This window comes from Ursus arctos, unplaced genomic scaffold (assembly GCF_023065955.2).
Source record: "Ursus arctos isolate Adak ecotype North America unplaced genomic scaffold, UrsArc2.0 scaffold_32, whole genome shotgun sequence".
Lineage (NCBI taxonomy): Eukaryota > Metazoa > Chordata > Mammalia > Carnivora > Ursidae > Ursus > Ursus arctos.
In genome coordinates, this window is record NW_026623008.1 from 20,735,185 (window position 1) to 20,748,496 (window position 13,312).

The 13,312-nt window shown below is 43.8% G+C and overlaps 1 protein-coding gene across 6 annotated transcripts in view; it reads left to right on the forward strand.

Annotated features, from left to right (window-relative positions):
• Positions 1-13,312, forward strand: part of PHACTR4 (phosphatase and actin regulator 4) — a 96,552-nt gene that overhangs the window by 80,488 nt on the left and 2,752 nt on the right. For all 6 annotated transcript variants that reach the window (XM_026516893.4, XM_026516891.4, XM_044390603.3 and 3 more), the window contains 6 exons: positions 89-276; positions 1,523-1,676; positions 6,573-6,628; positions 7,789-7,850; positions 9,773-9,910; positions 10,526-10,602. In XM_026516893.4, the coding sequence (XP_026372678.1) occupies positions 89-276; positions 1,523-1,676; positions 6,573-6,628; positions 7,789-7,850; positions 9,773-9,910; positions 10,526-10,602 (675 nt within the window). The remainder of the gene's footprint in view (positions 1-88; positions 277-1,522; positions 1,677-6,572; positions 6,629-7,788; positions 7,851-9,772; positions 9,911-10,525; positions 10,603-13,312) is intronic.

Below are 13,312 nucleotides of genomic sequence, written 5' to 3' on the forward strand. Positions count from 1 at the left end.
AAATTTTCCATAGTTATTCAATACTTTGCCTTGCAAATCATTTACCCGTTGTTTCTGAAAGGAGAATATGATTATATTAATTTGTTAGTCCAGACGATGAAGAAGAAGAGGAGCAAAACCACCCGTGTGCATTCACTGAGGATGTGGCTTCTACCTCGGTTGTTCCTGAACTACCACAGTGTCTGCAGGAGGAAGAGGAAGAGAAGGAGAGTGACTCTGATTCAGAAGGTCCTATTCAATACCGAGATGAAGAGGATGAAGATGAGAGCCATCATAGTAAGAACGGGAAAAGCAAAGGAGAAAATGATTTTATCGATAAAGCTACTTGCTGGTGTTAGCAGGTGTAAGATGACTGGGAACAGTCACCCTCTCCCATCGAGTCATCTGGCTCACTGATACTGGAAGCCATTGCGATAGAGCCTTGTCCCTGCTGTTCCCCCTGTTCTAACAAGCCGCTGAGAGCGAGCCAAGTACATTGAGTCATGCAGGGTTTGGTTTGGTTTGGTTTTTAAGATTGATTTCTTTTAGAGCATGCAGGGAGAGGGAGAGAGAGAACCTCAAGCAGACTTTGTTCTGAGTGCGGAGCCTGATGCCCGGCTCAGTCCCACAACCCTGAGAACATGACCTGAGCCAAAATAAGAGTTGGACACTCAGCCGACTGAGCCACCAGGCGCCCAGAGTCATGCAGGTTTTTATCTCTTTGTGATCAAAGAATGATTTACCTTGATGGTTTTAAAGAATTTGGAGTAGAAGAAAGTTGGTATTTGGGCCGTGTTAAAAAGATATAGTGACGCTCTCCTTGAGTCTCCTGAACTTAACTGTGTCCGTGGGGCAAAGAAAAAACACCATGTTTATGTACACAAATCTGTAGATAATGGAATCGTGATTCCTACAAGTAGGAAGGCAGCTTTAAGAGTAGAAATCTTGGGGCTCCTGGCCGGCTCAGTCAGTAAACATGTGATTCTTGATCTCAGGGTCATGATTCAAGCCCCACATTGGGTGTAGAGCCTATTTTAAAAAGGGGGGCGGGGCATGCCTGGGTGACTCAGTTGGTTAAGCGTTTGCCTTTGACTCAGGTTGTGATCCCAGGGTCCTGAGATCAAATCCCACATCTGGCTTCTTGCTCAGCGGGGAGCCTCCTTCTCCCTCTGCCTGCTGCTCCCCCTGCTTGTGCTCGCTCTCTCTGACAAAGAAATAAAATCTTTAGAAAAAGAAAAATACCAACAAAAAAAGTAGGACTCTTATGAAATGTGTTAGTGCAAATGCCTTTATGTTGTCATCCGTGTTTGGATTCTCTCTCCTCTAACAACTCTTACGTAGAAGAAATGTAGAGGAATGTAGAAAGGAGAGAATGTCTTTGGCCCAGCTGAGTCCATCTGACTAATTAGATTTCTAGATGTCTTCAGCTTTACCCCCACCTCTGTGTTAGCTGCGAGATGCGATACTGTTTGTTCAGACTCTTGCCTCGTTCTGGGTCGGGTTGAGCCTTAGCACCTGCTTTTTTTCTTTCCCTTACACAAAGGTGCTCTGGCCAACAAAGTGAAGAGGAAGGACACACTGGCAATGAAGTTGAACCACAGACCCAGTGAACCGGAGTTGACCGTGAATTCTTGGCCTCGGAAAAGCAAAGAGGAGTGGAATGAAATACGGCACCAGATTGGGAACACACTGATCCGGTAAGCCTTGGCTTAGAGGAGACTGGTTCGATTTTGCCTGTAGATGTCTTAGAGACTTACTTCATGGTGGAGCATTCACTTTTATCTTTTTCTTTTTTTAACTGTAGAAACCGCATAATTTTTAAAAATGTATATTGTACACAGTTGGGTGTCCTCTAGGAATTTGGAAATTAAGGAACCAAATGGCCCTTGGAGCTTTAAATCATGAGAGAGACATATTTCACAGCTTTACCCCACAAGATAGACATAAATATGGCTTTTATTTTATTTTATTTTATTTTATTTTATTTTTTAAAGATTTAGAGAGAGACAGAGCATGGGAGGGGGGTTGGGGGCAAAGGTGGAGGGACAACTGGACTCGGGACTCGGTCCCAGGACCCCGAGATCATGACCTGAGCTGAAGGCCGATGCTTAACCAACTGAGCCACCCAGGTGCCCCTAAATATGGCTTTTAAAAAGTTTCTAGAGAGGCTGGCTCAGTCAGTGGAGCATGTGACTCTTGATCTGGGAGTCGTGAGTTCAAGCCCCACATTGGGCATAGAGTTTACTTTTCAAAAAAAATTTTTTTAAGCTTCTAGAGAATTCAGGTGCTTCCCAGGACAGCAAGACTCCTCTGTCATTAATCTAGTTGCTCAACTACGAGGTGCCAACCCAATTAAAGATCACACCCATATTTTCCATTATATCTATTTCACATGTTCCACGTAACTGCCTTCTTTCAAAGTGTTAGTATATTTTTCAAGTCAGCTGGAACCAAAAGCATAGAGAAGCTAAATGCAGGCGGGCTTCCTACACATGTCATATACATAGAGTCCAGGTGTATAGATGGGTGTTTGAACAACTCACATGTTTCTTTTGGTACAGTGAGGAAGAGGAAGTGGAACTCTTGGCATATTCTTAACAAGATAATTAACTTAGGATGTCCATTAATTAAGATATATTCTCCTTACCTGCCTCAGACACCTGGCTTTACTGATGGCCAGGATAGCAATCTTAGAGAAGAACTCGGGCCCTGACTGTCAGCCAGAGAGCATCAAGAATAGGAATTAGTTGAGAATGGGAATCTTTGGTAATAGATTTATTTTTCTTTCACTGCAGAGCTAGTTGCTCATCTTCGAGTGTTGTTTCATGAGTCCTAGTCTTCTTAGAAGAGTTTTTGGACACTGGCAATGACTAATCTGAAATTGGAACCTAAAAGTACAGCAGATTAACATTTACAATAGCAATTAATAATAGCTTCAGAAATCTTTAAATATTTACAGGTTAATCTGACAAAAGATTGTGTAAGACTTGTATACTGCAAAGTATTAAATAATGCTGAAGAAAGTAAAAAAGAGTTAAATAAATGAAGAGAAATACCATATTCATGGGTTACCAGCCTCAAGTATTATTAAGATATCACTACGTGCAACTCTGATCAAACTACCCTCCCAAAAGGCTTTTTTTTTTTAAGATTTTATTTATTCATTTGACAGAGATAGAGACAGCCAGCGAGAGAGGGAACACAGGCAGGGGGAGTGGGAGAGGAAGAAGCAGGCTCTTAGTGGAGGAGCCTGATGTGGGGCTCGATCCCAGAACACCGGGATCACGCCCTGAGCCGAAGGCAGACGCTTAACCGCTGTGCCACCCAGGCGCCCCCCAAAAGGCTTTTTTTTAAATTGGCAAACTGATTTTAAAATTCTTAGGGAAATACAAAGTACACTAGAGTAACCAAAGCAGCTAAGGAAAAGGACAGGGTTGGAGGACTAACACAGTCTGATTGAAGACATACTAGAAAGCTAAAGTAACCTAATCAGTATGGTGTTGACATAAGATAAACAGATAAACAGAACAGAAAAGAGAGTCCAGAAGTATACCCACCCATATATGTACAGCGCATTTTTGACAAAGGCACAAAGATAATTTCATGGTCTCTTCAACAAATGGTGCTGGCAGAAAAATTACTTCAATTCGTGCCTTGCATCACATGCAAACAATTAACTCAAAATGAATCCTGGGTTTAAATATGAGCTAAAACTACAAAATTTCTAGAAGAATATGAGTTGGACAAGATTTCTTAAATATGATCTCAAAAGCATGATTCTTAAGAGGAAAACATTGATAAATTGCACTTCAGAAGAAATAAAACATTTTAGGGGCGCCTGGGTGGCTCAGGCAGTTAAATATCTGCCTTCGGCTCAGGTCATGGTCCCAGGGTCCTGGGATCGAGTCCCACATTGCGCTCCCTGCTCAGTGGGGAGCCTGATTCTCCCTCTCTCTCTGCCCCTCCCCCTCTTGTGCGTGCTCTCTCTCTCTCTCTCTCTCTCGCTCACTCTCTGTCTCTCAAATAAATAAAATCTTAAAAAAAATTTTTTAACATTATCTTTAAAAAAAAATTTAACATTTTTATTCTTTGAAAGAGACTGAAGAATGTAAAAACAAGCCACAAACTGGGAGAAAGTATTTGTGAACCAAGTATCTGATAAAGAACTTGTATCTAGAATATATGAAGAACTCGCCAAACTTAATAAGAAAAAAACAACCCAATTTTTATGTAGTGGGGAGCAGAAGATTTCAAAGAAGATATGCAGATGGCAAATAAGCACATGGAAAGATACTCAACATCATTAGTCATTAGGGAAATGCAAATTAAAACCACAGTGAGATAACACTACAAGGTTCCTAGGCTGACTAAAATTGTACAATTTTATTTATTTTTTTAAAGATTTTATTTATTTGCGAGAGGGAGAGCATGCACGAGCAGGAGTGGAGGGGAGGGGCAGAGGGAGAGGGAGAAGCAGACTCCCCGCTGAGCAGGGAGTCCCATGTGGGGTTCGATCCTAGGACCCCGGGACCATGACCCGAGCCGAAGGCAGACATTCAACCGACTGAGCCACCGAGGCGCCCCTAAAATTGTACAGTTTAAAAGACAAGAGTTGCTAAGGATGCGGAGCAGCTGGATTCTCATACACTGGTGGAAGGAATATAAAATAGTAGAGCTACTTTGGAAAATAATTTGTAAATTTCTTTAAAAAAATCAAACATAGGGGGCGCCTGGGTGGCACAGCGGTTAAGTGTCTGCCTTCGGCTCAGGGCGTGATCCCGGCGTTGTGGGATCGAGCCCCACATCAGGCTCCTCCGAAATGAGCCTGCTTCTTCCTCTCCCACTCTCCCTGCTTGTGTTCCCTCTCTCGCTGGCTGTCTCTATCTCTGTCGAATAAATAAATAAAATCTTTAAAAAAAAAAAAAAATCAAACATAGGATCCAGCCAACACAAATATCCATCAAAGGGCAAATGGATGGGGGGCACCTGGTGACTCAGTTGGTGGAGCATGCCGACTCTTGATCTCAGGGTCATGAGTTCAAACCCCACGTTGGGTGTAGAGGCTACTTTAAAAATATATTTATTTACCAAAAACAAGGGAAGAGGGAAATTTGGACACAGAGATTCAAACACACACGCAAGGAGAGTGCTGTGTGACCATGGAGGCAGAGATCGGAGGGTACGTGTAAACACCAAAGAATGCCAAAGACTGCTGGCAACCCCACCGGAAACCAGGAGAGAGGCATAGGACAGAGCTCCTTTAGAGGCTTCAGGAGGAACCAACCTCGCCCACACCTTGATTTTGGCCTTCTGGCCTCCAGAACTGAGAGAATAAATTTTTGTGGTTTTAAGCCACCCAATTTGTGGTCATTCGTTATGGCAGCCCTGGAACACCAGTACAAGGTTGATGGGTACGTTCATTAGATTGTGTGATGGTTTCACAGGTATATACACATATAAAAACATCAAATCATGCAGTTTATTGTATGTCATTTGTACTTACTGGAGTGTGGGATTTTTTGTTTGGTTGGTTTTAATGAGCATTTAAAAAGGAAGGTCTTATTCAGAGGGACCAAAAAAAAACTTTGCAATACATAAAGAATGTTGTAAATTGTATATAAAATGGGGCTGGGCGTTCTCTAGACAGGTAGCTAAAGAGTTACGAGCATGCGGTTCAAGTACTGAGAAGTGTAAGTCGAAGGTAACAAGTGAATGACTGATTCCAGAGATGACAAGTTATCGCTGGTGAGTAACATCTCAGAACCGTGGATGAGATGAGAAGCGTCATCAGTATTTCACAGAGAGAGCCGAAATCAAATCATAGAATTGCCGAGTATCATTTCAAAAGAGACAACCTTAAATTCCAGTGGTTGCTAAATCACTGGTTTAAAAATCAAAAGAAAGACATCAGGGTCATGTGGGAAGGACTGTAAAAATACATATAGGAAAATCTCAGTCCTCGTGCCTGGTTTTCTCAGTCAGAATTTCTGTCATATGCCTTGAAGTTCTGTGCGCCTCCAGCAAATCTGTTTGGGAGCTGGCAGTCTCGTCCAAACCTGCATTTCACAGACGGCTACACTCAGGATCCAGCTGAGCTTTTCTGTGGTGACAGGCTCATTAACAGCCGAGCTAGAACTGGGGTTCTGGCCTCCTCTTTGCATGTACAATTCCATTTTACGTTCTAGTGTCTGTATGAACACTTTCAACATGAGAACTGTTTCGTAAACAATCAGAGAAACAAATGAAATACCAAAACAGTTTAAAAATCTCTTGCTGGGGTGCCTGGGTGGCTCAATCAGTTAAGCGTCTGCCTTTGGCTCAGGTCGTGATCCCGAGGTCCTGGGATCGAGCCCTGCGTCAGGCTCCTTGCTCCGCAGGGAGCCTGCTTCTCCCTCTGCCTACCGCTCCCCCTGCTTGTGCTCGCTCTCGCTCACTCTCTCTCTGTCAAATAAATAAAATCTTTAAAAAAAAAACACAAAAGCTCTTGCTTTCTTGCCAACGGAGGGGCTCATATAAACTGAGACCAAAACAAATCTTTATAAGCAGGACTGGGAGGCTTAACATGGACAATACCTTATTTATCTCCTTTTTAGACGACTGAGTCAAAGACCGACACCGGAAGAACTAGAGCAGCGAAATATACTACAACGTGAGTCCAGCTGTGGGAATGAAGCTGCATAGACTTTCTCAGACTTTACATTTCTGACTTTAATGTACATGCCAGGGAAGAGAAGCATTTTCTACAAGGGCCAAGGAGAGGGTGTTCCAGCCCAGGAAGGACCACTCATATCTTTTCCCCTGAAGGAACAGAGTTCCCCCAAGCTGCTCTTACAAGATATCATTGTGGTATTGCTTAGTGTACTGGGAACCGCTAGAAAATTCTGTTCTGATGTTCTCACAGTATCCTGAGACTGCCTTGGCCACGTGGGAAGATTTCACAGCATGTAGTCGATGCTGCTCAGCTTTCTCTGTCTTCAGGGAGGGTAGTGGCTGTGCATCTGGAGGGGACCTTCCTGTTCCTAGTGGACTTTGAGGGCTGGGGCCCAAAGCAAGGTCCAGATGCCTTTTTCATCTCTGAAGACTTTCATACATCTGAAGTCACGAAACAGGACCATGTATTTCATTTTCTTTCTGTGTTCATAATTAACTTCCTAAAATAGCGTTCTGACCTAATACACATTTGATTCCGTTTTCCAGACTCTAGAGTGAAATTCGCCCTTAAAAGCCTCTACCCTGAGAGGATGAGGCTTCATAGAGTTACTTGTGGGCATGCTCAGTCTGAGCAGTCCATCCCCTGTTCTCTCATCACTGTGTGGATACATGCAGTTTAGTCACTGTGTGAATTTTAACCTTGGGAACCTTTATGGACATATCCACACAAAAGTTAGCATGATCTGCATTCTCATTCTTGGTAGTTACTCTTGAGCAGGAATCTGCAGGGTTTTCTAAGGGGCACACAGTAGGTATGTTAGGCTTTGCAGGCCAAAAGCAAAGGGACGCTCTTATGTTGGTGCTTGCCAGGCCATTCAATATATAATCATTTAAAAATGTAAAGATCATTCTTAGCTCACGGGTGGTAAAAACATAGCCAACTGGCTGGATTTGGTACCATAGTGTTGCTGACCCTTGCTTTTAAGTATTCGACTCTACCAGTCGACAAGAAAATTGTCTGGATTACGCATCCCCAAAGTTAGTGTTTTATTCCGACTTGGAGCCTATAAGATATATCTGCCCTGTAATTACTGAAAACTTTGATATGCAAATTCCTGTTCTGAAGTAATATTCTTTGTCTTGGACTGTTGACTGTAGCTAAAAATGAAGCTGATCGGCAGGCAGAAAAACGAGAGATTAAACGTCGGCTCACTAGAAAGGTACGTAGCCCAAGTGTTCGGTTTCAGTCTGCCTACTGATCACATATCTTGTATTTGAATAACCTGTTTGGTTAGAAAGAAATGAATTTGGGGCACCTGGGTGGCTCAGTCGGTTAAGCGTCTGCCTTCAGCTCAGGTCATGATCCCAGGGTCCTGGGATGGAGCCCCCCCCCATCTTGGGCTCCCTGCTAATGGGGAGTCTGCCTCTCCCTGCCCCTCTGCCCCTCCCCTTCACTTGTTCCCTCTCTCTCTCAAATGAATAAATAAAACTTAAAAAAAAAATGAATTTGCTTGAATTGCCACAGATTGCTGTGAAAATAGAATCCATGATGCAGATACCGAAAACAACACAGCTTTATCAAGAGCGTTTTTTTCTTTCTTACTGTTTAAAGAACACCTAGCACAAGAAGGTTCCCCAGTAGTGTTTACATAAATTCTGAGCTTTTATTTGGTAAACCTGGGATTTTGATGTACACTCTAAAACCCGTTGAAGTGTAGAAACAGTCACGGGGAGTGTGTAGCACTCAGTTTTGCCTGGCAAACTGGTGTTTTTCTAACCAGAAGGAACTGAACTGACCCTTAATGATACCTGAAAAGTATGAAAACACCAACTGGGATTTTGTTCTTGGTCCCAGATCAAATGGGGTAGAATCTTTTTTGTACCAGACCTATGTTATGCCAGCTTTTAAGCTCAGGGATTAATCCCTTTTTCCTTTCCTTCCCACCATAATAGTTTATAATTGCCTCTGATTGATTCTGATTTGGCCTGAATTCTCTAGATGTTTCTTAAAACTTACAAGAATCCCCAGAAAAGCGAAGGATCTCGGGATTTTCTTCCTTATTTCTCCCACTTTTTCCCTTCCCCAGGAACGAAAGAATCATTCTTGATAGATCGAGGGTAGCTAGATGCCACAGCTGGGCTTGATGCCTTCAGATGGAGCAGGTTACCTGATTGTTCAACCTTAAATCATAGTTCATTACCGAATCTGGACATTATTCATATTAAAAGGAGATTTACCCTTTACCTGCTAGATACTGCTTTCGTATTAAATATACTTAACTTTCGAGGCGCCTGGGTGGTTCAGTCAGTTAAGCGTCTGCTGTCAGCTCGGGTCATGATCTCAGGATCCTGGGATTGAGCCCCATGTCGGGGCTGTCTTCTCAGTGGGGAGCCTGCTTCTCCCTCTCCCCCCTGTTTGTGCTCTCTCGCTACCTGTCTCTCTCTCTCAAATAAAATCTTTAAAGATTTTATTTATTTATTTGACAGAGATAGAGACAGCCAACGAGAGAGGGAACACAAGCAGGGGGAGTGGGAGAGGAAGAAGCAGGCTCATAGCAGAGGAGCCTGATGTGGGGCTCGATCCCATAACGCCAGGATCACGCCCTGAGCTGAAGGCAGATGCTTAACCGCTGTGCCACCCAGGCGCCCCTCAAATAAAATCTTTAAAAAAATAAAAATTAAAAATACATGTACTCACTTTCTAAAGTATGATATATGAGTTTATAGCCCAAATCCCTTGTTACCCAAAATGTGGTCCACGGACCAGCGGCACTGGGAGCTTGCAACAGCTGCAGAATCTCAGGCCCCACCTCAGACCTGCTTAATCAGAATCTGCATTTTAACCAGGTCCCCAAACAATCTGTATGCACATGAAAGTTTGAGAAGCACCTGTCACACTGGTTATACTGGTTTATAGCTGTGGTTCTCAGTCTTAGCTGTGCATTCAGGAGCTTTAAAAACAAAACAAAACCTCCCAATATCCAGAATCTCTGGGAATGGACCCAGGAATCAGTAGTGTCGAAAGGCCCCCGGGTAATTCTAGAGTGCAGCTAAGGCTGAAGGTCCGGGTTAGAGGCCGTTTGAATGCGTGCTTGGTGCCTAGTTCCTGGCATAGTGAGCTGAGAGGCTCCGTTTCTTCCAGCTCAGTCAAAGGCCGACTGTGGCTGAACTACTCGCCAGGAAGATTCTGAGGTTCAATGAGTACGTGGAGGTAACAGACGCTCAGGATTATGACCGGCGAGCCGACAAACCTTGGACCAAACTGACCCCTGCTGACAAGGTGGGTGCCTGTTTGTTGTCTTTCTGTCGCTTCTATGTGGAGAATGGAGGACACTAACTAGAAGGGAAAACCATAAAACGTTTACTTTTGGTATCATGTTTAATTTCTCATCAAGATACAAAATGCCTGTATGTATGAACCAAAACTTTATACTGATGACTCCACTACCACGACCATCCCAACCAAAAGAAAAGAAAATCCTTGCTATCTCACAGACTCCACAAATCTGGAAGGAAATTAAAGCACATTTTAACAGTCGTTAGGTTTGGTCGGAGGGAGTTTGGGTGGTATATTTCAGTAATTACCTGTATTTCACTTTTATAACAGGAAAAGCATTTTTACATGCTGTGGAAACTATAAAAGCTACAGTATCTCTTTGAAGCTCTGTGAGTGTTTTGGTTTAAGGAGAGATACTCGGTTTATTAGGAGATGGATGGTGTCAGGGAAGGCGGAGGGTATCAGGCTCGGCGTGCGGACCTGGCTGCTTTCCTCGCTCGCGCTTGCCCACCGCGGGGGCCACGTTGCCGTTAAGCACAATAGAGAACAGATGGCAAATGACACAGCTCTACTACGGCAGACGGAAGATGCTGAAACATTTTTGTTTCTACTCCACAGGCTGCCATAAGAAAAGAATTAAATGAATTTAAAAGCTCAGAGATGGAGGTTCACGAAGAGAGCAAACATTTTACACGGTAAGACCCAGAAGACCCAAATACCATGAGCTTAGTAAGCTCCACCACAACACAAACACACCGGAGTTGTTCCAATGGGAAGGACTCTAATGACATCATTAAAAGAGGGACACAGCATGCTGAGTGCAAGGCTCCATTAAGAGAGCGGGATGAGGACCAAGAGACAGTAGGAAATGCCTGTACCGAGTGTAGTATTTTATGTATATTATTTAATCCTTGCGGTAAACCTGGAGGGTCTGTTAATAGCCCTATTTTGTTGATGAAGAAACAGGCCAGGGGCACCCGGCTGGCTCAGTTGGTGAAGCGTGAGACTCCTGGTCCCCTGGGGGGTTGTGAGTTCAAGCCCCCACATTGGGCATAGAGCTTCCTTAAAAAAGGAAAAGAAATGAAACAGGCCCAGAAGGGTTCATTAAGTTGCAGAACCAGGACTGGAGAAAAGAATGACTGACTGAAAGCCCCCGGGTGCTCTCTTCCCGCACCTCACTGTCCCAGGGTACGTATGAGGAAAATGTTGTTGAGCTAGACAAGACCAGACCTCAGCCTCTTTGATTTCAGTTATGTCTCACGCTGCTGATCTTACCAATGTAGTGTATAAATTTCATTTTAGTTAGCTGTCTTCATGAAGCAGACCAAGAAGTATGTTGAGTAGAAGTCCTGTTGTAATCAAGGACCCACCCAGGACCTAAAGAATCAGCGGGCTACAGATGGAATCTGTGAAAGTATGTAGGCGAGTCTCAGAACATTTATAAAAAGCCAGAGGTGCCTGGCTGGCTCCATTGGAAGAGCATACAACTCTTGATATCGGGGTTGTGAGTTCAAGCCCCACATTGGGTGCAGAAATTACTAAAACTTTAAAAAAGAGACGCTAAATGAGAGAAGATTACAATAACGATAGTTACAGTTTACTATAAAAAGCAAATAAAGTTGGAAAATAGAATATTGTTGAGCATTTTTCCATCATAATAGAGGCAAATGGTGCTTTTATTTTTTTTTTTTAAGATTGATTTATTCATTTTAGAGAGCATGCGTGAGCAGGGGGAGGAGCAGAGGGGGAGAGAGAGAATCTCAAGCGGGCTCGGTACCAAGCATAGAACCTGACACGGGGCTCGATCCCATGACCCTGAGACCATGACCTGAGCTGAAACCAAGAGCTGGATGCTCAACCAACTGAGCCACCCCGGTGCCCTAGTTCTTTTCCTTACAGAATTTTTTTGTACTGAACTATGATAAGTGTAGAGAAGGCACATTTTTTTAACACATTTTTGAACTATTCGGGGCACTGTAATATGAACTCAAATAACAAGCCATACTTGCGAGCAGGAGACTGTGGTCTAAGCTGGGAAAAGACCCGTGTACTACTCGATATGGTGCAGTCAGTATGATAAATGCCTCAGTCATTCCGAATCTTGAATCTGCCAGGTTTCGTATCCCAATGCCACTGTTTCCCAGCTCTGTCAGTGTTAGCCATTCTCGTTGTTATTATAATAGTAATAAAGTACTATAGTGAGCAACATTCAAGGAAAAGAGTCAGAGAAGGTGATGCTTAGACTGGATCTTAAAGCCTGTGAAAGAATTTATTTGGACAAGAAGGAAGGAAGGAAGGAAAGAGCCAGCATTACCAAGCAGCATTATCAGCAGAAGGACCAGCATTAACAAGGCTGTGGGAGGTGAGAAAGTGTGCATTGTCTCTGCGTGACAGAAAATGCAGCTGGAGCAGGGGTCCTGTGGGAGCAGTGTGGTGAAGGGGGTTATGGTCACACTCTGAAGAGCTTTGCCTGTTGTGCTAGGAGACTGGAACCACTGGAGTTGATTGAGTGTTTCAGATGGAGCCCTGGTGGAACTGTGGAAGGTGACATGGAAGGCTGAAGAAACTAGCAGCAAGGAAACCAGTTAGAAAGTAACATAAGGGGCGCCTGGGTGGCGCAGCGGTTAAGCGTCTGCCTTCGGCTCAGGGCGTGATCCCAGTGCTCTGGGATCAAGCCCCACATCAGGCTCCTCTGCTATGAGCCTGCTTCTTCCTCTCCCACTCCCCCTACTTGTGTTCCCTCTCTCGCTGGCTGTCTCTTATCTCTGTCGAATAAATAAATAAAATCTTAAAAAAAAAAAAAAGTAACATAAAAAAAAATTTTTTTAAGTAACTGAAAAAAAAAAAAAAGATTTCAAAACCGGGGAAGTGATCGTCAGAATGCAAGAGAGAAAGGTTTGAACAACATTTCAAGCGCAGGCGGCCCCTGGATGGCTCAGTCGGTTAAGTGTCTGATTTGGCTCAGGTTGTGATCCCGGGGTCCTGGGATCGAGCCCCGCGTCAGGGCTCCCTGCTCATCAGGAAGTCTGTTTCTCCCTCTTCCTCTGCATCTCTCCCCGCTCATACATGCTTTCTCTTGGATAAAAATAAAATCCTTGGGGGCACCTGGGTGGCGCAGTTGTTAAGCGTCTGCCTTCGGCTCAGGGCGTGATCCCGGCATTCCAGGATCGAGTCCCACATCGGGCTCCTCCACTGGGAGCCTGTTTCTTCCTCTCCCACTCCCCTGCTGTGTTCCCTCTCTCGCTAGCTGTCTCTCTGTCACATAAATAAATAAAAAAATCTTTTAAAAAAAAAAAACAAAGACAAACCACATTTCAAGCATAGACTCAAGCATGGGCTGTCTTTTGATCCCAGGGATGAATTAAAGGAAGTAGTCAAGTGACTTTTAAGATTTCGAACTTGTGA